We start from the raw sequence: 20,622 nt of genomic DNA on the forward strand, positions 1-20,622 counted from the left end.
CTTGACTGTGTGCTTACTGTTTGCAATATTCTTAAGTGCTTCACATGCATTATTTCATATAATGCAACATACCTATGAATTAGGCATTATTACTCCATCTTCCATATGAGGAAACCAAAAAGTACATAATGATGGAAAAGCATGGATTCAAAGTATATTCTTAACCATTACACATATTTCTCATTACTATTACCTTATAACATCGGCCCTAAAAGAACATACTTCTTGCTCAGGAAATATTGCCAAGAGAAAGGCACTCCCCACTTTCCATGCCCATCTACTCCTTCCCAACGTTCCCACAGATACCTTGTCCCTGAAACTCCACAATCCTTTTGCCATAATCAGCTCCTGATGGGCAACTACACATTCTGATTTCTCTATGTTCTTTAAATTTCAGGGGGGCTTGACTGGCTCAGTCAGTAGAGCTCACACCTCTTAATCTTGGGGTCGTGAGTTCAAGCCCCACATTGGACGTAGAGCTTCCTTAATTAAAAAAAATAAATAAATGAAAGTAAACTATAAATTTCAACACAAGATGCTAACTCTATACTTCCCTGTGATCCTGAGAAGAGAGTCATTCCTAATTAAGATTTTACATTTTTTCCTTTAAAAACATTATATGCTATATTTCATTAAATACTTTCCTATATCCTTTAACTGATTATGCAAAATTCACAATCATGAAAGGTTCATTTGGTTATTCTGGAACAGACTACAATCTGTTTTATAAACATTTTCCTCCTCAATTCAACTCAAACATTTACTGAGCACTAACATAACAAACAGAGCAAGGAAACCAGATGCCTGGATAGTTTTTATATAAATCACTCCAAAGACGAGCATTCTCACTATGTTACAAATACAATCAAAATCAATTAAGAAAAACAGTAACACTAGAAATGCACTAACTTAAAAAAATGGGCAAAGGACATAAAAATAGGCAATATATGCATAAAGAAATATAAATGGCCTGTAAGCACAGGAAACTGTCCAATCTCTATAGCAATAAAGAAAATAATTATTGGAAACACATTAAACACACAGGATACCATTTTTTACCTATCCAAACTGTCAAAGATCTAACAAAATCATTGCTCGGTGTTATTTTTTCTCAAGAAAGTAAAAAATATTTTGGTACCTAGGCATTGTATTTAAGGTCAAGCGCCATTTTTTATCCTAACCTACCTTTCCAGCCTCATCTTCTTTATTTATTTATTTATTTGACAGAGAGACAGCCAGCCAGATAGGGAACACAAGCAGGGGGAGTGGGAGAGGAAGAAGCAGGCTTCCAGCGGAGGAGCCTGATGTGGGGCTCCATCCCATAATGCAGGGATCACGCCCTGAGTCGAAGGCAGACGCTTAACGACTGTGCTACCCAGGCGCCCCACCAGCCTCATCTTCTATACTGACCCACCCACCCTATCCACTACACTTATCCCTCTCAATTTACACAGTATTTTCATCCAAATAAAGAATCTGGGGGAGCTCTTTGGGCTTTTGTCTTAAATAACAGCTTTACTGAGATCACACACCATACATTCACCCATTTGAAGTATACAATTCAATTGGGTTTTAATGTATTCACAGAGTTGTGCGACCGTCTCCACAATGAATCACCTCAAAAAGAACCGCACACCCATTAGCAGTCACTCCCCGTTTTCAGCCCCTCCCCAAGTCTCTGGCAACCACCACTCTATTTTTTCCTACAGATTTGCCTATTCTGGACATTTTATATAAATGGAATAATACAATACATAGCCTTTTTTAACTAGCTTCTTTCACTTTGCACATTGTTTTTAAGGTTCACGCATGTTATAATATATATCAGTTCTTCATTTCTTTTTTCCTTAAATTCTTAATTGTGGTAAATATATATAAATCAACCACAGTAACTATTTTTAAATGTACAGTTCAGTGGCATTAAGTTCATTCACACTGCTGCACAACCAGTCACCACCATCCATTTCCAGAATTTTCATCTTGCAAAACTGAAATTCTGTACCTACTAAAGAGTAACTGCCCATCCTGCACCCCCACCTCTACTCCCTGGTAACTACCATTCTACTTTCTTTCTCTATGAATTTGACTACCTCAGGTACTTCCCATAAGTAAAATCATCCAGGATTTCTCCTTTTGTGACTGGCTTATTTTACTTAGTATAATGTCCTCAAGGTCCATCCATGTTGTAGCTGTGTCAGAATTTCCTTTCCTCTTAAGACTTACGCTGAATAATATTTCATTGTATGTATATGCCACATTTTGCTTATCCATTCATCCATCCAAGGGCCTCTGGGTTGCTTCCACCTTTTGGCTACTGCGAATAATGCTATGACCATAAGGTACAACTATCTCTTCAAGATGCTGCTTTCAGTTGAGTATATAAGCAGAAGTGGAAATGCTGGATCATATGGGAATTCTACTTTTAACTTTTTGAGGAATTATTGTATCACTTTCCACAGCAGTTTCGTCATTATACATTCCCACTGGCAAAGAACAAGGACTCCAATTTCTCCACATCTTCGGCATCACTTGTTTTCTGTTGTTTTTGTTCTTTTGATAATAGCCATTTTAATGGGTATGAAGTGGTAACTCATTGTTGTTCTCATTTGCATTTCCCTAATGGTGATGTTGAATGTCTTTTCATATGCTTAAAATCCATTCAAGTCCTTTGCCCTTTTATTTTTGTTGAGTTGTAGAAGTTCTTACACTGAATATGAAACCTTATCGGATATATGGTTAGCAAATATTTTATCTCATGAGTGGCTTTTTTACTCTCTTATGTCCTTTGATGCACAAAACATTTTATTTTATTTTTTTTTAAGATTTTATTTATTTATTTGACAGAGAAAGAGACAGCCAGCGAGAGAGGGAACACAAGCAGGGGGAGTGGGAGAGGAAGAAGAAGCAGACTCCCAGTGGAGAAGCCTGATGCAGGGTTCGATCCCCAGAACATCGGGATCACGCCCTGAGCTGAAGGCAGATGCTTAACGACTGAGCCACCCAGGCGCCCCCACAAAACATTTAAATTTTGGGGCGCCTGGCTGGCTTAGTTGGTACAGCACGTGACTCTTTCTCAGGGTCATGAGTTTGAGCCTCACGTTATGTTTGGTGTAGAGTTTACTTTTTAAAAAAAGGTTTTTTAAATTTTGATGTAATCCAATTGCCTTTTTTTTTTTTTTTTTTTTTTAGTTTGGGTTTGTTGCCTGTGATTTTGACATCGTGCCCAAGAAATGGCTGCCAAACCCAATGTAGTGAGTTCCCCCCTATGTTTTCTTGTAAGAGTATTCTAGTTTTAGCTCATATATTTATGTCTTTGATCCATTTTGAGGTTTGTTGCTGTTTTTTTTTTTTAATATGGTGTTAGGTAAGACTCCAAATTCATTGTTTCACATATGGATATCCAGTTTTCCCAACACCATTTGTTGAGAAAACTACCTTTCCCCATTTTAGCACCCTTGTCAAAAATCATTTGACCATATATTCCAGTGTTTATTTCTGAGCTCTCAATTCTGTTTCACTGGTGTATACATCTGTCTTTATGCCAGTACTACAGTCTGATTACTGTAGCTCTGTAATAAGTTTTGAAATCAGGAAGTGTGAAACCTCCAACTTTGTTCTTTTCCAAGACTGCTTTGGTTATTTGGGGGTCCTCTGAAATTCCATATGAATTTCAGGGTGAATTTTTCCATTTCTGCAACAACCACTGCTGAGATTTTCATTAGAACTGCATTAAATCTTTAGATTACTACGGGTAGTATTGACATCTTAATAATATTAAGTCTTCTAATACAGGAACACAGATGTCTTCAATTTATGGTGTCTTTAACTTCTTTAAGCAATGTTTTGTAATTTGCAATGTACAAGTCTTTCATCTCCTTAGTTAATTTAGTCCTAAATATTTTATTCTTTTTGATGCTGTTGTAAGTGAAACTGTCTTCTTCGTGTCCTTTTCAGATTTTTTTGCTGTTAGAATACAGAAACTCATGTTTTTTGCACACTGATTTTGTACCCTCCTACTTGCTGAATTCATTTATTAATTCTAACATTTGGCTTGGTAGAGTCTTTAGGGCTTTCTACATATAAGATCATACTGTCTATGAACAAAGATAATTTTATTTCTTCCTTTACAAGTTTGATGCCTTTATTTCTTTTTCTTGCTTAATTGCTCTCACTATGCTGAACAGTGAGACAAAAGTTAAGTACCCTTGTTTTCTCACTGGTTTAGAAGAAGAGCTTTCCGTCTTTCACCAGTTGAGTATGATATTAACTGTGAAAATTTTCATATATGGGCCTTTAATATGTTGACATAGTTTCCTTCTATTTCTAGTCTGTTGAGTGTCATTAGGATGAAAGAGTGCTAAACTCTGTCAAATGCTTTTCTGTATCTACTGAGATGACTGTGTGAATTTTTTCCTTCATTCTATTAATGTAATGTATTACGCTGACTAATTTTCATATGCTGAACCATCTTTGCATTCCAGGAATAAATCTCACTTGGTCATAGTGTATAATCCTCTTAATATGCTGCTGAATCAAGTTTGCTAGTGTTTTCTGAGGATTTCTGCATAAATATTCATCGGAAATATTGGTCTATAGTTTTCTTTTTTAAAAGATTTTATTTATTTATTTGACAGAGAGCCAGCGAGAGAGGGAACACAAGCAGGGGGAGTGGGAGAGGAAGAAGCAGGCTCCCAGCGGAGGAACCTGATGTGGGGCTCGATCCTGGAACACCAGGATCACACCCTGAGCTGAAGGCAGACGCTTAATGACTGCGCTACCCAGGCACCCCTATAGTTTTCTTTTCTTGAAGTGTCTTGGCCTGGGTTTGGTATCAGGGTAATGCAGGCCTTATAGAATGAGTGTGAAAGTGTTTCTTCATGCTCAAATTTTTGGAAGAGTCAGGAGAGGACTGGTGTTAATTCTTCTTTAAATGACAGGTAGAATTCACCTGTGAAAGCATCTGGTCCTGGACTTATTAGTTGTGACTGCTGGAAGTTTTTGTTACAGATTCATTCCCTTACAGTTATAGGTCTGTTCAGATTTTCTATTTCTTCATAATTCTTGGTAGGTTGTACATTTCCATGAATTTGTCCATTTCATCCAGGTTATCAAATTTGTTGGTTTAAATTCTTCATTCCCTTTTATGGCGTAATAATATAGCACTGTATGTGCAATACCAGATTTTATTTATTCATCGACTGAATGACATTTGAGTTTGCATTTTTTTGGCTATCATGAATTATCCTGCTATGAACATTAGTATACAAGTTTCTGTGTGGACATATGTTTTTATTTCTCTTGGATATACCCCGAAAAGTAGAAGTTCTAGGTCTCATGATAACTCTGTGTTTACTATTTTGAAAAAAATGACAGACTGTCTTCCAAGATGGTTGTACCATTTTACAACCCCATCAGTAATGTGTGAGTCTCCCACCAGTAATGTTTGAATATTCCAATCTCCACATCTTTCCCAACACTTAATATCTACCCTTTTTCTTATGGCCATCCTATAACGCATATGAAATGGAATCTCACTGTAATTTTGATTTGCATTTCCTTGATAGCTATGATACTGAACATCTTTTTAGGTGCTTATTGGTCATTTGCATATCTTCTTTGGAAAAATTGATTCAGAGCCTTTGTACACTTTTTAAACAGGTTGTCTTTTTATTATTTGGTTCTAAGAATTCCTTATATACTCTAGATATAAGTTCCTTACTAGATAGATGCTTTACAAATATTTTCTCCCATTCTGTGAATGGTCTTTTCACTTCTTCAGTAATATTCACTAGAGCACAAAAGTTTCTAATTTTGATGAAGTTCAATTTATCTACTTAATCCTTTATTGCTTCTGCTTTTGATGTCTTAAAAAAGCTTTAGCTAGGGGCGCCTGGGTGGCACAGCAGTTAAGCGTCTGCCTTCAGCTCAGGGCGTGATCCCAGCGTTATGGGATCGAGCCCCACATCAGGCTCCTCTTCTGTGAGCCTGCTTCTTCCTCTCCCACTCCCCCTGCTTGTTTCCCTCTCTCGCTGACTGTCTCTATCTCTGTCGAATAAATAAAATCAAATCTTTAAAAAAAAAAAAAAAGCTTTAGCTAATCCAAGGTCATGAAGATTTACTCCTATATTTTCTTCTCAGAATTTTAAGGTTGTAGCTCTTATATTTAAGTCACTGATCTACTTTGAGTTAATTATTATGTATGATGTAAGGAAGAGGCCCAATTTCATTCTTCTGCATATGGAGATCCACTTGAGCCAGCACTGATTACTGAAAACGCTATTCTTTACCACTGAATTGTCTTGGTATCTTCATTGAAAATCAACTGACCACCAAAAATGTTAGTGTTTTATTTCTAGTCTTCCAATTCTACTCTACTGATCTTATGTTTACCCTAAAGCCAGTACTATACAGTCTGATCACTCTAATTTTATAGTAAGATTTGAAATCAGGAAGTCTGAGTTCTTCTGTTTAATGGTATTTTTTGACTGTCTTACCTCTCTTGAATTTCCATATATATTTTAAAATCAGCTTGTCAGTTTCCAAAAAGAAGCCAGCCGGGATTTTGATAGAAACTGAAATGAATATACAGATCAATTTGCCATCTTAGTAATATTAAGTTTGTTGGATCCATGAACAGGGAATGTCTTTCCACTTATTTAGGTATTCTTTAATTTTTTTCAATGATGTTTTATGGTTTTCAAGGTACGAGACCTTACATTTCTCTGTTGATTTATGCCTAAATATTTTATTCCTGTTAAGACTATTACAAATTAAACTGTTTTCTTAATTTCACTTTGGACTCTTCATTGTTAGTGTAAAAAGCTACAACAGATTTTTGGGTACTGATCTTGTATTCTTCCACTCTGATGAACTCATTTATTAAATCTAAGAGTTTCTTAGTGGAGTCTATAGAATTCTCTATAAAGTGTGTATATATACACACATGTGCACCACACACATTAGAGACAGTTACTTCTTCCTTTCCAATCTGATTATCTTTTATTTAATTTTCTTCCCTAATTGTCCTGGTAATGTTGAACAGAAATGGTAAGAGTAGACATCCTCGTTTTTCATAGATGTCCTTTATCAAGTTGAGACAGTTCCCTTCTATTTCTAGTTTTTTCTATTCCTGCCTTATAAACTGACACAACCTTTCTGGAAAACAACTTGGTGACATGTGTCAAGAGATTTCAAAGTTCAAATCCTTTGACCTAGTAGTCCTACTTATATTAATTTATTTAAGGGAATAATCCAATGTGATTAAGAGTTTTATGTACAAAGATATGAGAATGGAAGGAAATCTGACTCCACTGTCTAAGAGAACGGTCTATAACATGCGATATAAGCGCAAGGGAGCACCATATGAGAATCACAGATTATAGAAGAGTGACACTGAGACTTTTCCCCTCAACCATATAGTGACACTTTCCCATAAGCATTTACTATAGATTTTTTTCCCCTCATTTTTAGGAAAATTCCAAATTAAAATTCCCTCTTTAAACAAATACTAATACTGAAAGCATTATAGCTTAACTTAATTTGAACATGGCAATTATAATACTGGCTTTTGGTTGTCCAGGATATCGTGTTAATTTTAAGTACCAAAACAGTATTTTGTTGGAATGATATCAGAATCGGGGTTTTTAAAAATCTGAATACTAAATATTTACATCTTGAGATGGAGATCAATGACAACAGATTTATCTTATACTGCATATAGCTGCAAAACAAAAAGTCTTCTCTACCCAGAGAATTATAAACTGCTTTAAATTTTTTTAAAAAGATTTATTTATTTATTTGAGAGAGCAAGCATGTGAGTGTGAGTGGGAGAAGGAGCACAGGGAGAGAAAAAAATCTCAAGCAGACTCCCCACTGAATGTGGAGCCTGACATGGGGCTTATCTCACAATCCCAAGACCATGACGGTCTTGAGTGGAAATCAAGAGTTGGATGCTCAACCAAGCCACTCAGGGGCCCCAAATTGCTTTAAATTTTTTAATTGAATATAATTACATTCATTCAGAAAGTATCTTTCTATAAATTCATAATCCTCAGCGGGGGCAAGAAAATAATAAAAGCAAAGCTTCTACTGCAAAATAGTTCACACTCTAGTTCAAACATTTGATGAACAGTGAAATATGAACACTAGAGTACTAAAATTAATACCATAATTGCATCCCACTCTCTTTCCATCCTTGAAGATCAACTAAAAATCTAGAGGTCCAGAAAATGTTTCCTTTGAAACAAAAGCTCTCCCTTGCTAACAATAAAAATACTGAAAAACAGACAAAAAGGTTCAAAGAACCCCTCAGCTATTAAAAAGATGGGACTGTCTAATGATAAAGAATACTAGGAAAAAACTGAGAATTAGTTTAGCCTTCCTCCATTCCCCCAGATTACTTCAGAGAAAGCTCATCAGCCTCTCTAAGATTTTGCACAAAAATCCACCTTTGATTTACTGATACTACTTAACCCTGTTTTCTTAAAGATGATTTCTTTTTTAAAACAAAATGGTATTTTATTTTCAATTTTTCAATTTTTTGTAATTAATTTTTTTCATTTTTACGTAGAGCCAAGCTTTCAAAAATTCTTTATGGCGTTATTCTTATATAGCCAAAAACTTGTGTTATAATAATGCAAATGTTTATATTTTCATACTAGCAATGTTACTTCATATGTGTGTTTATAATTTTCATATTTAAATTGTTTTAGGTATTTGATTTTATTTTTCCTAGTTTTATGAATTTTAATATGAACTATTAAATCAAAGTTCCCATACTGTCTTTCTGCTCCAGGATAGCAATCACAATTAGTATAATGGCACAGAGCTAGATTAGAACCCAAGGACTTCAAATCTAGTTCCCTTTTCACCAAATCAGGCTGCCTCATCATGGTTCCCATCAAAATTAACAGAGTCATATAAAAAGGATTATGTGTTACCTCACACCTATTAGAATGACAATTATCAAAAAGACAAGAAATAGTAAGTGTTGGTGAGGATGTAGAGAACAGGTATCCTCGTGCACTGTTGGTAGGAATGTAAATTGGTGCAGCCATTACGGAAAACAGTATAGAGGTTCCTCAAAAAATTAAAAATAGAACTACCATATGATCCAATAATTCCACTTCTGGTTATTTATCCAAAAGAAATAAAATTCTAGGGGCGCCTGGGTGGCTCGGTCGTTAAGCGTCTGCCTTCGGCCCAGGGCGTGATCCCAGAGTCCTGGGATCGAGTCCCACATCAGGCTTCTCCGCTGGGAGCCTGCTTCTTCCTCTCCCACTCCCCCTGCTGTGTTTCCTCTCTCACTGGCTGCCTCTCTCTCTGTCAAATAAATAAATAAAATCTTTAAAAAAAAAAAAAGAAAAAGAAATAAAATTCTAACTCAAAAAGATATATGCACCCACCACATTCACTGCAGCATTACTCACAATAGCCAAGACATGGAAGCAACCTAAATGTCTGTCAAGAAAGATGAATGAGTAAAGAAAATGTATTTTAAATATACAGTGGAATATCATTCAGCCATAAAAAAGAAGGAACTCTTGTCATTTGCAACAGCATGAATGGACCTTGAGGGCATTGTACTAAGAAGTCAGACAGAGAAAGAAAAATATCATATGATCTCACTTATACGTAAAATCTAAAACAAAAACAAGAACAAAAAAACCCTCTAAACTCATAGGTACAGAAAACAGATTGGTGGTTACCAGAGGCAGGGAATAGGAGGTGGGCAAAATGGATGAAGGGGGTCAAAAGGTATAAATTTCCAATTATAAAATAAATAAGCCATGAGGATGTAATACACAGTATGGTAACTATGGTTAAAGATACTGTATTGATATTTGACAGTTACTAAGAGAGATCTTAAAAGTTCTCATCACAAGAAAAAAAACTTCGAGGTGTGCTGATGAACATTAACTGGATTTATTGCAGTACTCATTTCACAATATATGTAATATCAAATCCTTATGTTGTTAAAACTAATATTATGTCAATTATATTTCAATAAAATAAATTATTTTGAAAGAGGATTTTATGTTTTAAATTCCATACTCCCTGACATACTGTACTATATTTAACTAATACCTATCATCTAAATGTAACTTCTCACATAGTAAAACACTTTATTTATCATGATTCCAATAATTACAAACAGGATTATGGTGGGGAAAAAGAAGATGAGGAAGCAAATATATGAAATCTACAATTTGTAAAATTGTAGTGCTAGGCATTGTGTGGGAGACAAAACAAAACAAAAAATAAAGGACTCAAAGGAATTTATAATATAGTAAGAAAAATAAACAGTGGCCATAAATATAATACAAGGAAAAGAATACTTTTATGTTCAAAGATAACAGTCTTTTAAAAAGTTACTTTTAAGTGGAGCTAATTTACTCATCCAGCAATTAGTTACTCATAGGACCTTCCATGGCCTAGTCACTGAGCTACGTAGAGGCTATAAGAATGAATAAAACAGGTATGATTCCCATCCTCATGTGGAGAAACAAATAAATAACGAATCAGTACAATTATTCTGAAAAAAGTTATGAATTACAAAATAAGGCTTTTAAATTGCATGTGTCTACACAGAGCAGAAAGTGGTCCTGTTAGGCCTCACTGATAAAGTAACATTCAGTCTGAGACCCAGAGGATGAGAGCAGCCTTTCAAACGGTGTGCACACACACACGTGTGTGTCTGTGCGCGTGCATGTCTGTTGGGGGTAGACAGGTTTAAGCCCAGGGAAGCAGCATATATAAAGACTTTTAAGACAGAGAAGTGCATTGGCATATCTGACAACTCAAAACACCTATATGACTGAAGCTTGGTGGACAATCAGAAAAAGGCAGAGATGGGGTTAAAGAAAAAGGCAGGGACACGATCCCAAAGATCAAAGAAGCAGGAGGTTCAGGGTATGCTGAAGAACAAATATATTAATTTGACTACAGTACTAGGTTAATGAAAAACATTACACACAATCCTCGTGTATAAGATCGTAATTTAATCCTTACTACAAAGTAAGAGAAATAATGTTTCCCTTTAATAGATGAAGAGGTCACAGGCTCAAAAGTAACGGTTAAAGGCCTTCCTAATAAGGTTGCACTGTTCATAAGCAAAGTCACAAATTCCAGACATTGCAACACAAGTCAAACCTTTCTACTATGCAATAAGGAACAACGAAAAATAAGGTGAAAAGTACAAACTAGATTAAAAATCAAGCTAAGGAATATGGGCATTATAATGGACAAAAACTAATGGAAAGGACTCCAATTAAAAAGATGATTCTAGTTATCTTCATAGTACATACAGAATACTGTCAAAAAAAGTTTCTATCCACAAATTACCATGTATTATGTCAATCATTTTTATACTGTTCCCCAGAAGAGTAAGTGTGTGTGTGTGTGTGTGTGTGTGTGTGTGTGTGTGTAGTTGGGGATGGCAGGGGGCTAAGTACCACATTCAATAGAACATATCTGTTTTACTCTCTTATCTTAGATTTAATTTGAAAAAGAATTTTGCTCTTTGAAAACCACAGATTATAATGGAGTCAACTTTGGTTCCAAAAATCTTACTTTGAAGATCCAAAAGCTACTAGAAGTAGAGCCTTTCACCCACCATATGCCTTTTGATAACTACTTTAATAAGCATGCTAATTTCTTTTTAGCTTTTCTGCTAAATGTCAAGCATATGCCACTATAGTTCATTAAAGGCAATTTCAGGTAAGATTTTTGCCTCCACACCTTCCAAAATAATATAAATGTCTACCATAAAGTTTCCTTGTATGTTAAGGCATCATATTAAAAACGTAAGGTAAATATATTCTATACTACTATAAACTATTTCTCAATAACTAAAAAATGCAGACTAAAAATTATGCATTGATGCTCAAAAACAAACACTACTACTGACAAATATGCTTTTTTGTGACTTAAAAATCACGTAAGTAAATAAATAATTCTTCAACTCAACTACACTTAAAATTAGAGTATGACATTAATGTAATAGTTTTATGTACCTAGTAATTACTCAACTGGTCAATACCTATGACAAAATCTGCAAGTTAGCAACATCATGCTTATGCAGAACTGGTTATGTAAATATGCATGCATACCTTTATCCTTCTTAAAATCCAAAGCGTCTTCTTTATCAGTCACTATTTCCTTCATATTGATAATACTCTGGTGGGTAAGCTGCCGGAGAATTTTAATTTCTCGAATTGCTGTAATTGGAAAGCCTTCCTTTTCATTATCTAGACGTACTTTCTTTAAGGCTACCATTTCTCCTATAAAAATTAAATAAAATCAAGTTACCAAATGACGTTTTTCTTAATTTTAATTTTATTTTAATTCATAATGTCTGTTCCTACCTCTTGAAATTACAATGTTTATAGTTCAAGAAATTAAGTCTCTGGTTAAATAAAAATTATAAGATATTTATCCAAACTGTGTAATACAACTGTTAAAAAGGATGGGGTAGGTACATGGGTATTGTTATTTCATGCTCTCCAAGATATATTAAGTAAAAAAAAGCAAGATGATGATGAACAGTAGATGCATTACACTACCAATTTTAAAAAGTGAAGGAGGGTAGGATAAATTTACCCAATATGCTTATACATGCATAAAATCTCTGAACAGATGAGAAGATTCTGTACATTGTGCAGGTGAGAAAATAAGCTCAGACATATTAACTTGTCCAAAGCTGCCCAGTTACCTAGCAGTGAAACTGGGATTCAAAATCTGGTTTAGCTATCTCAAAAGTATATGCTCTTCCCACTACACTAAATGGCTTCACAATTCAGACATGAATGAGTCTGATCAGATAAGATCTAACTATTAAATACAACACAGAAACACAAATCCTATTACAAGAAAAAAATTCACTATTATAAAGTTCTGTTCATTCCACTTCTTTGGAGAAAAAAGGAACTCTGTACTTACAAATTTTCCGAAGAACAATGTTTATCCTTTTAATTATCAAAACTTACTTGTTTCTTTTTGATGGAAGTCTAAAATACAGTATGATTCCTTGTTTAATAAACAGCTTTTAAAAGTTATAATTTAATCTTTTTGATAATGTAGAATCGTCATTATAAATATTATTACTGTATGCTATAATGCCCTCCAGAGTTTTCTTATATTAAACGGCTTCAAATAGCTCTGCTACTTTAATCTACTGGTTTATTTTAACAAGGAATTATAAGTAAAGATTAAGCACTGGCTCTACCCATTATTTGGTAAAATACATAGCTTCTGACACAGTTACTTTTTACTCTGCTGTAAAAACTTTTGAAACTTTCTCGCAGGTTCCTGATTATGTTCTAGAAGATTAAGTTGCTAAATCTAGCTTCCAATAAAAGGGTAACTTCGACAGAAAAAAGAATATCTTGGGTAAAAGAAAAAGTGTTACATAATGCTTAATATAACAAAATTTACTATTAAGACGGTCAAGATACTTTTGTTCCCTGATTACTAACAACATAAGAATTTATTCACAATTAAAGAAACCTAAATCCCACCATACCACAAATACTAAAAAAAACTTTAAAAATGTTTACATACCCACTTACATGTACTCATATCTTACATTAAGTGTACATATAAAACAAAAAACAAGATGAAACAAAAGCATGATAAATTCAAATTTAACTTAAAAAACAAAACACCTCAAATTACACATCTGAAGAGAAAAACAAATTAAGTACATTCAATAGATCTATAGATCCACAGCAGTTGACATACTTACCAGTGTCTTTATCACGGGCCTTATAAACTTGTCCATAGGTACCTTCTCCAATAATTCCGATGATATCAAATTTATCCACGCAGCGTTTTCCCCAGTCAATATCTTTTTCTTTGATTTCACCATAGCGAGGCCCACATATTCTATCAAATATAGTTCTGAAGTTTTTATATACAATCAAGCAAGTTGAATAAACTGTTTAATATTTAATATCCACCCTCCCCCAATTTTATATCCTTTATTTCCCCCCACCCTTGCACATTTGTGATCACTAAGACAAGTAACACTGTAATTTGGTATTATAAATTATCATGAAAGTCAAGGCATCATTTCTCCACACCAATTCTTCTACAGACTAACAAGCTGAGAAAAAGAAGTAAAGCTTGTATGAAGAACTTTCAAAAATAAAATGTAATTTTCAATGAATTGATAAAACCAACACTAATACAAAGAGTCAAAATTCTCTAACCAAACTCCAGGAAGTTTTCCTTTCCATCCATTGTATATACATGTCACTCACTTTTTGAAAAACAAGTTTGATAATGAACATTACTAAAAGTCTCACTATAAAGCTTATTGACAAATTTAGACTTATGGCTAGATGAAATTACCTTAAAAATGAAAACACAAGAAAGATTTTTAGTCCAAGAGAGTACAAGAGTATTAATATAATCAACTCTCAGGAATCTACACTGTGCATGTGTGTCTGTGTGTCTCATATATACATATATATGTATGTATATGACAAATATTTGACATTCCTCAAAAAAATAGGTAATTCTGTAGTCTCTCAATATTCTGGTATGTAACAGAAATTCAACTAAAGGAATAAAGCTACAATACTCAGAAAGATGATTTTAAAAGTTTTCTAGTTTTCTACTCTATACTAGAAAAATCACCTCATACTCACACTAGGCACCGGAACAGCAATTCTAAAATCAGATCTAACTCAAAGTCTTACTCACACTTTCCCTTGGTTAAGTAGAAGGAAAAAAAACAATCAATGTTCTCCCCCTTTAACTGACAAACATGTTTCAAGGGAAAGAGTTATCTCTAGGCACTTACTTGAAGCTAATTTAGGATACAGATTTTAAACTTTCTTCCACTCCACCTCTTGCAGAATGAAAAATACATTTAATTATGGGAGCAAATGGAGCTAAAAAGCAAAGAAAAACATAGCAGCTTGCCCATTACTAATTTTGTTTGGGCTCACTGAATGCTGACTTCCACCTTCTCCAATTTCAGTGTTTGCGTTATTTAAACATCTTAATTATAGAAATTATCTTTAACATATAATAACCCAAGAAATTAATACATTACAAACTGAGAGAAAATTAAATTCGGTTTATTAGTCATTTTTGAATAGGTATGCAGGGAATTGTTAAATTTTTTCAAAACTCTAGAATTTATTCGTATACTTAAGTTTAAAGAATAAATATACTTTTTATTATTTTAAATCTTAATTTTTTGTTTTAGGATTTTATGATGACCCAGAATCATTTCTGGTCAATATAAGAGCAGGCAGAAAGCAAGCACATACTTAGGCCTCCTTTTACTATGTAACTGTGTTGCTGTTTTCTTTTCCTCTGGACTCTTTGAGAGATCATCTCCTCCCGGTAGCTCAGGGGGCAGTGGTAAATCAGCAAGTAAACATCGTAGTTTCTTCTCTACTTCTTTTTTAACCGCTTTTACTGAAATATTTCCTCGTAAGCTAAAACAAAAGAGAGTCACACAAATAAAACCCAAACATTTATTTGAGAAATAAAAATGCAGCCACATCTTAAACTTGAGTGGCAAAGGCAAAATACCGAACTAAGTTTCTTTACTTTCCGGCTAAAATAAGGTACTATATTCAATTGCAAAATACAAAATTTGGGGGTAAAAATGACACAGAATTAGATAAAAATTAAGGAAATCTGAACAAGGTGTGAAGTTTAGTTACAATAATGTATTGATGTGTGTTCACTGATTGTAACAAATGTACCATACTAATATAAGATATTAAGAAACTACAGGGTATATGGGGACTTTCTGTAGTATCATTATGTTTCTGCAAATCTAGAACTGTTCTAAAGAGTATACTTTTAAAGATGATACAGAATTACTATAAAACTGTAAATTAATACTAAAAAAGTCAACTTGTTATGCTTCACAGGAAAATTCCTTAGTTTTGTGATAGCATTTTGTTTTACTCTACTGGAGAGACATAAAGAGGTTTTTCAAGAAATAACGCTACACGTTATTATTTATCTTGCCCATTTAAATAACCACAAACAAATAATTTAGCTTTGCCCCTTTTCAGGGTTAATTTTCTTAAAGTGGACAACGATTCTTTTAAATTTTTTTTAAGGTTTTAACTTACCGATACTACAGGTAAAAATTTTTCAGTTAGTTTTGTACTTTTTTGAATGCAAAAAGTGTATCTTAAATAGGTAATGAGCCTCCCAGTTACTAAAAAAACCTGTTTAATAATAAGATATTTCTTGAAAGAGAATCTTATAACGATAATAGAATTTGGACTTCACACAGTTTCATAGCAGTTATGAGTCGCATAATGGAAAAGTTTAGAGAGACTACACCACTTGGGTCACAAATTACAAATGGTATTATCAAAGTAAACCATTTCATTTTAATTATAACTTCTTCAATTCATGTTGAACATTAATATTGTACAAACACATTTTAATACCATCTGATAAAAACCATTTACCAATAACTATAATAAAATTGTGCTTTTTCTTCAGAACCCCATGTTACTCACTAGAAGGGGTTTTTTTTAGATTTTATTTATTTATTTGAGAGAGCAAGCAAGCACTCGTGAGAGAGAACGAGTGAGGAGGGGGAGGGGCAGAGGAAGAGGGAGAGCGAGAACCCAGAGCAGACTCACACTGAACACGGAGCCCCCACAGGGCTGGATCCCACCACCCGAGATCATGACCTGAGCCAAAATCAAGAGTTAGAGTCTTAAGTGACTGAGCCACCCAGGGGCCCCAGAAGTTCTTTAACAGCAAAAACATGCTCAAAAGGAAATTGGTTTGCAGTTTTATTTTTAAAGTAATGATATGGGAGCACCTGGGTGGCTCAATGGGTTAAGCAACCGACTTTTGATTTTGACTCAGGTCATGAACTCAGGGTGGTGGGACTGAGCCCCACATGGGGCTCCATGCTTAGCAAGAAGTTTGCTCAAGATTCTCTCTCTCCCTCTGCCCCACCCTGCCTCACCCAATGCTCACGCATGCGTCCACACTCACTCTCTCAAAAAAAAAAAAAAAAGTATCACACAGCTCACTTTTCAGTATTAATGTTTGTCCATCCAACACATTGATTTTATGCTTCTATGTGCTAGGTATTAGGTAAGGCACTGGAGTTTAACAGCAAAAACAATAACAAATACATTAAGACAGAACTCTCAGAAAGAAGCTTGGACAGTCTTTTGGAGAACCCAGTCAAATAAGCAGCAGGATAAAGTACTACACAAAGGAGTTCCTAGAGTAATGCAGCTGAAGGGTTGCTAAATCAGAATTGAAAGACCGTAAAGGCTTCTTTCTAAAAAAGGTACCACTTGAACTGTGCCTGAAAATAAATCTATTTCCCATAATTTACTTAGAAAACTGTAGTCTGTTACTTGTAAGGTTTTAGTAAAAAATTCTCATTTGTCTGAACATTCAAATCAACATTTCTAGAGGAAAAAACTAAAAGTCTTAATTTTATTTATAATTTATAAATTAAAAAACTGCCTAAATTAATATATATTTTTACATGAACTACCAAATTCAGCAAGCCTCCCAGACTTCAGAGAAATGAAATACTAACTTTCCAAGAATAACACTATATAATAAAAACATCATTATTTTAATTGACTACTTACAATAACCAAATAGAAAGTGTGATTTTTAAAAGTTCCATGTATTATAGCAACAAAAACAATAAAATGCCTTAACAAGAAATGTACAAGATCAATAGAAGAAAATTAAAAGATATGACTGATGAACATAAAACTGGATCTGAATGAATAGAAAGAAACCATGTTTTTGTATGGAAAACTGTAATACTGTAAAGCTATCAGTCTCCAAAATAATCTACCACCTTCGGTTGAGTCCCAAACAACTTTAATATAACTTGACAAGCAGACTGACTATAGACTGTCTAAGCATAAAGGCAAAAATTTGCCAAAAAGTTTCTGAAAAAGAGTAAAAGTACGATTTGCCCTGTTATGTGCTCAACTTATTTTAAAAGATCCCAAATCAGAAGCCCAAGATTGGTTGAAGTCAAGGAATATGTATTATGGTCTACCCAACATTAAAAAAAAAAAAACTATGAATTAAATTGCCAATATTTTTAAATCAGAAGATTTACATAAACATTTGGATTTCAGGCTTCCTAAAAAAAAAAAAAAAATTAAAAACTCTAGCAACACTGGGCCCAAATTTATGTGGGCTTCAGTAGCACTGAAGCTGAGACTGAATAGCAGAGCTATTCACTAATCCTTAATTTATTCCATCCCTTCACTTTTGTTTTTTTTGTTTGTTTGTTTGTTTGTTTTTAAAGATTTTATTTATTTATTCGACAGAGACAGAGACAGCCAGCGAGAGAGGGAACACAAGCAGGGGGAGTGGGAGAGGAAGAAGCAGGCTCATAGCGGAAGAGCCCGATGTGGGGCTCGATCCCATAACGCCAGGATCACGCCCTGAGCCGAAGGCAGACGCTTAACCGCTGTGCCACCCAGGCGCCCCCCATCCCTTCACTTTTGTATTACCTGCCTACCCCATAGCAGAAATTTGAGTCTGAGAACCAATTTACCATGCATCTAAATAAGTTAAAACAAAAAAGTACCAGCAAAGAAATAACAAAACATGTTAATAGAAAAGAGAGTCCAGAAATACAGGTATCTATAAGAATTTTTATATATGGCACCACACATTATGGAATATTCAGTAAATGATGTTAGAAACAACTGAATCTATCAATCCACAGAGTGATGGGGGAGAGCATCTTTCTTCTTCATATAATAGCCAAAACCAAATTTGTATGACTTGACTTGATCTTCTTAACTTAAAAACCCATAAGTTATAAAGGAAAAATGATTAGATCTGACTATATTTAAAAATGAAAAACATCCATATAGCCAAAAACAAAACAAACAAATGTCAAAGACAAGCAAAAAATTCCGGTAAGCAAAGATCAAGATCCCTAACATAAGGAGCACCTATAAATCAATTAGAAGAAGGAAAACAGTATTAAGGAAAAGCTAGCATAAGATATGAACAAGTAGTTCACTGGAAAAAATAAATACCCAACAAGTATTCAGAAAGATGCTATATCTCAATAATCAGAAAAATGCAAAGTTAAATAATTACATATTTTAAAGACTATATAAGTTGGTAACAGTCTTACTGAAGTACAATTTGGGGATGCCTGGGTGGCTGAGTTGGTGAAAAATCTGCCTTCAGCTCAGGTCATGATCCCAGGGTCCTGAGATCAAGCCCCACGTTGGGCTCCCTTCTCAGCAGGGGGTCTGCTTCTCCCTCTCCTCCTATAACCCCCCACTGCCTGCTTGCACTCTCTCTCTCAAATAAATAAAATCTTTAAAAAATAATAAAAATTGGGATGCCTGAGTGGCTCAGTCGGTTAAGTGTCTGCCTTTGGCTTAGGTCATGATCCCAGGATCCTGGGATCAAGTCCCAAATCGGGCTCCTTGCTCAGCGGGGAGCCCGCTTCTCCCTCTCCCTCTGTCTGCCACTTCCTCTGCTTGTGCTCCCTCTCTAACAAATAAAAAAATAAATCTTTTAAAAATAAAATTAATAAATAAAAAATAATAAAAATTAAAAAATAAATGTATATACTTTAACCTGATAACTATCCTACAAAAAATTGCTCTCATATACATAAAATACCAATACAAAATTTGATAGCAAACAATTATAAATCTAAGTATCCCTTAATCAACAGCTGAATAGTTAATAAGAGCATGATTTATCCATTCCTATAGATAGGAATATTGAACCTATCTATACACCAACATGGAAAGATGTCCAACACATTAATGAAAAAAACAAGTAAAGGAGTATTTTGCATAGTAAGATCCTAATTAAAAAAAAAATAAAACCATTTTTTATATGAAAGCATATAGTTAACAGTCTACCTTGTAATTTTTGGAGAATAATAAATTCCAGGTCTGGAAGTGAAGTAAAGTTCAAAGTGAGCCTAAAAGATATTACTTGGCCAGAAGTACTCAAAAATAAATAGGTCATGTCAAAAGGACAAAGCAGTCGGATTAAAGGAGTTCCCACTGGCCAAGGACATTTAGAGCGTCAAAAAGAAGAGTGACTGGTGTTGAATCGATCTTTGGCCACACATGTTAGTAGTAGCACCCAGGGGTCTTAAAAATTTCTATATCCATGAAACATACAAACAAAGCACATTCAAAGAAAGAAGAGCAGAAACACAACAGAAGAGAAAAGCAGAAGAGACAAAAAAGAAGGTGCGTCAAAAAATTTTTTTAATGATAAGCATGACATGTACCACCATCTCATTAAAAACAGATGCACAAAGAATACCCTCCTTAAGCACTCATTTGCATGTATCTGGAGTTCTTGAAAATTTCACCAGTTAAAATTTATCTCCAAAGCATATATGAAGAATAAAGTAGAAAACAACAAGTCTCACTGGCCCAGGATTACTGGATTCTTTTTTTTTTTTTAAGATTTTACTTGTTTATATAAGTGGGGGGGGGCAAGGTGGGGAGGGATAAGCAGACTCCCACCGAGCAGGGTGCCTGACTGGGGCTCAATCCCAGGACCCCAAGACTGTGACCTGAGCTGCAGTCAGATGTTTGACTAAGCCATCCAGGCACCCCCAGAATCACTGGATTCTTGGCAACT

At 34.5% G+C, this 20,622-nt stretch overlaps 1 protein-coding gene across 3 annotated transcripts in view; it reads right to left on the reverse strand.

The window, feature by feature from the left end:
* The window catches only part of CDK13 (cyclin dependent kinase 13), a 118,516-nt gene that overhangs the window by 68,311 nt on the left and 29,583 nt on the right, over positions 1-20,622 (reverse strand). For all 3 annotated transcript variants that reach the window (XM_026502864.4, XM_057304155.1, XM_026502854.4), the window contains exons 3-5: positions 15,282-15,452; positions 13,745-13,884; positions 12,111-12,281 (exon numbers count right to left, since the gene is read on the reverse strand). In XM_026502864.4, coding sequence (XP_026358649.1) covers positions 12,111-12,281; positions 13,745-13,884; positions 15,282-15,452 — 482 coding nt within the window. The remainder of the gene's footprint in view (positions 1-12,110; positions 12,282-13,744; positions 13,885-15,281; positions 15,453-20,622) is intronic.

This window comes from Ursus arctos, unplaced genomic scaffold (assembly GCF_023065955.2).
Source record: "Ursus arctos isolate Adak ecotype North America unplaced genomic scaffold, UrsArc2.0 scaffold_3, whole genome shotgun sequence".
Lineage (NCBI taxonomy): Eukaryota > Metazoa > Chordata > Mammalia > Carnivora > Ursidae > Ursus > Ursus arctos.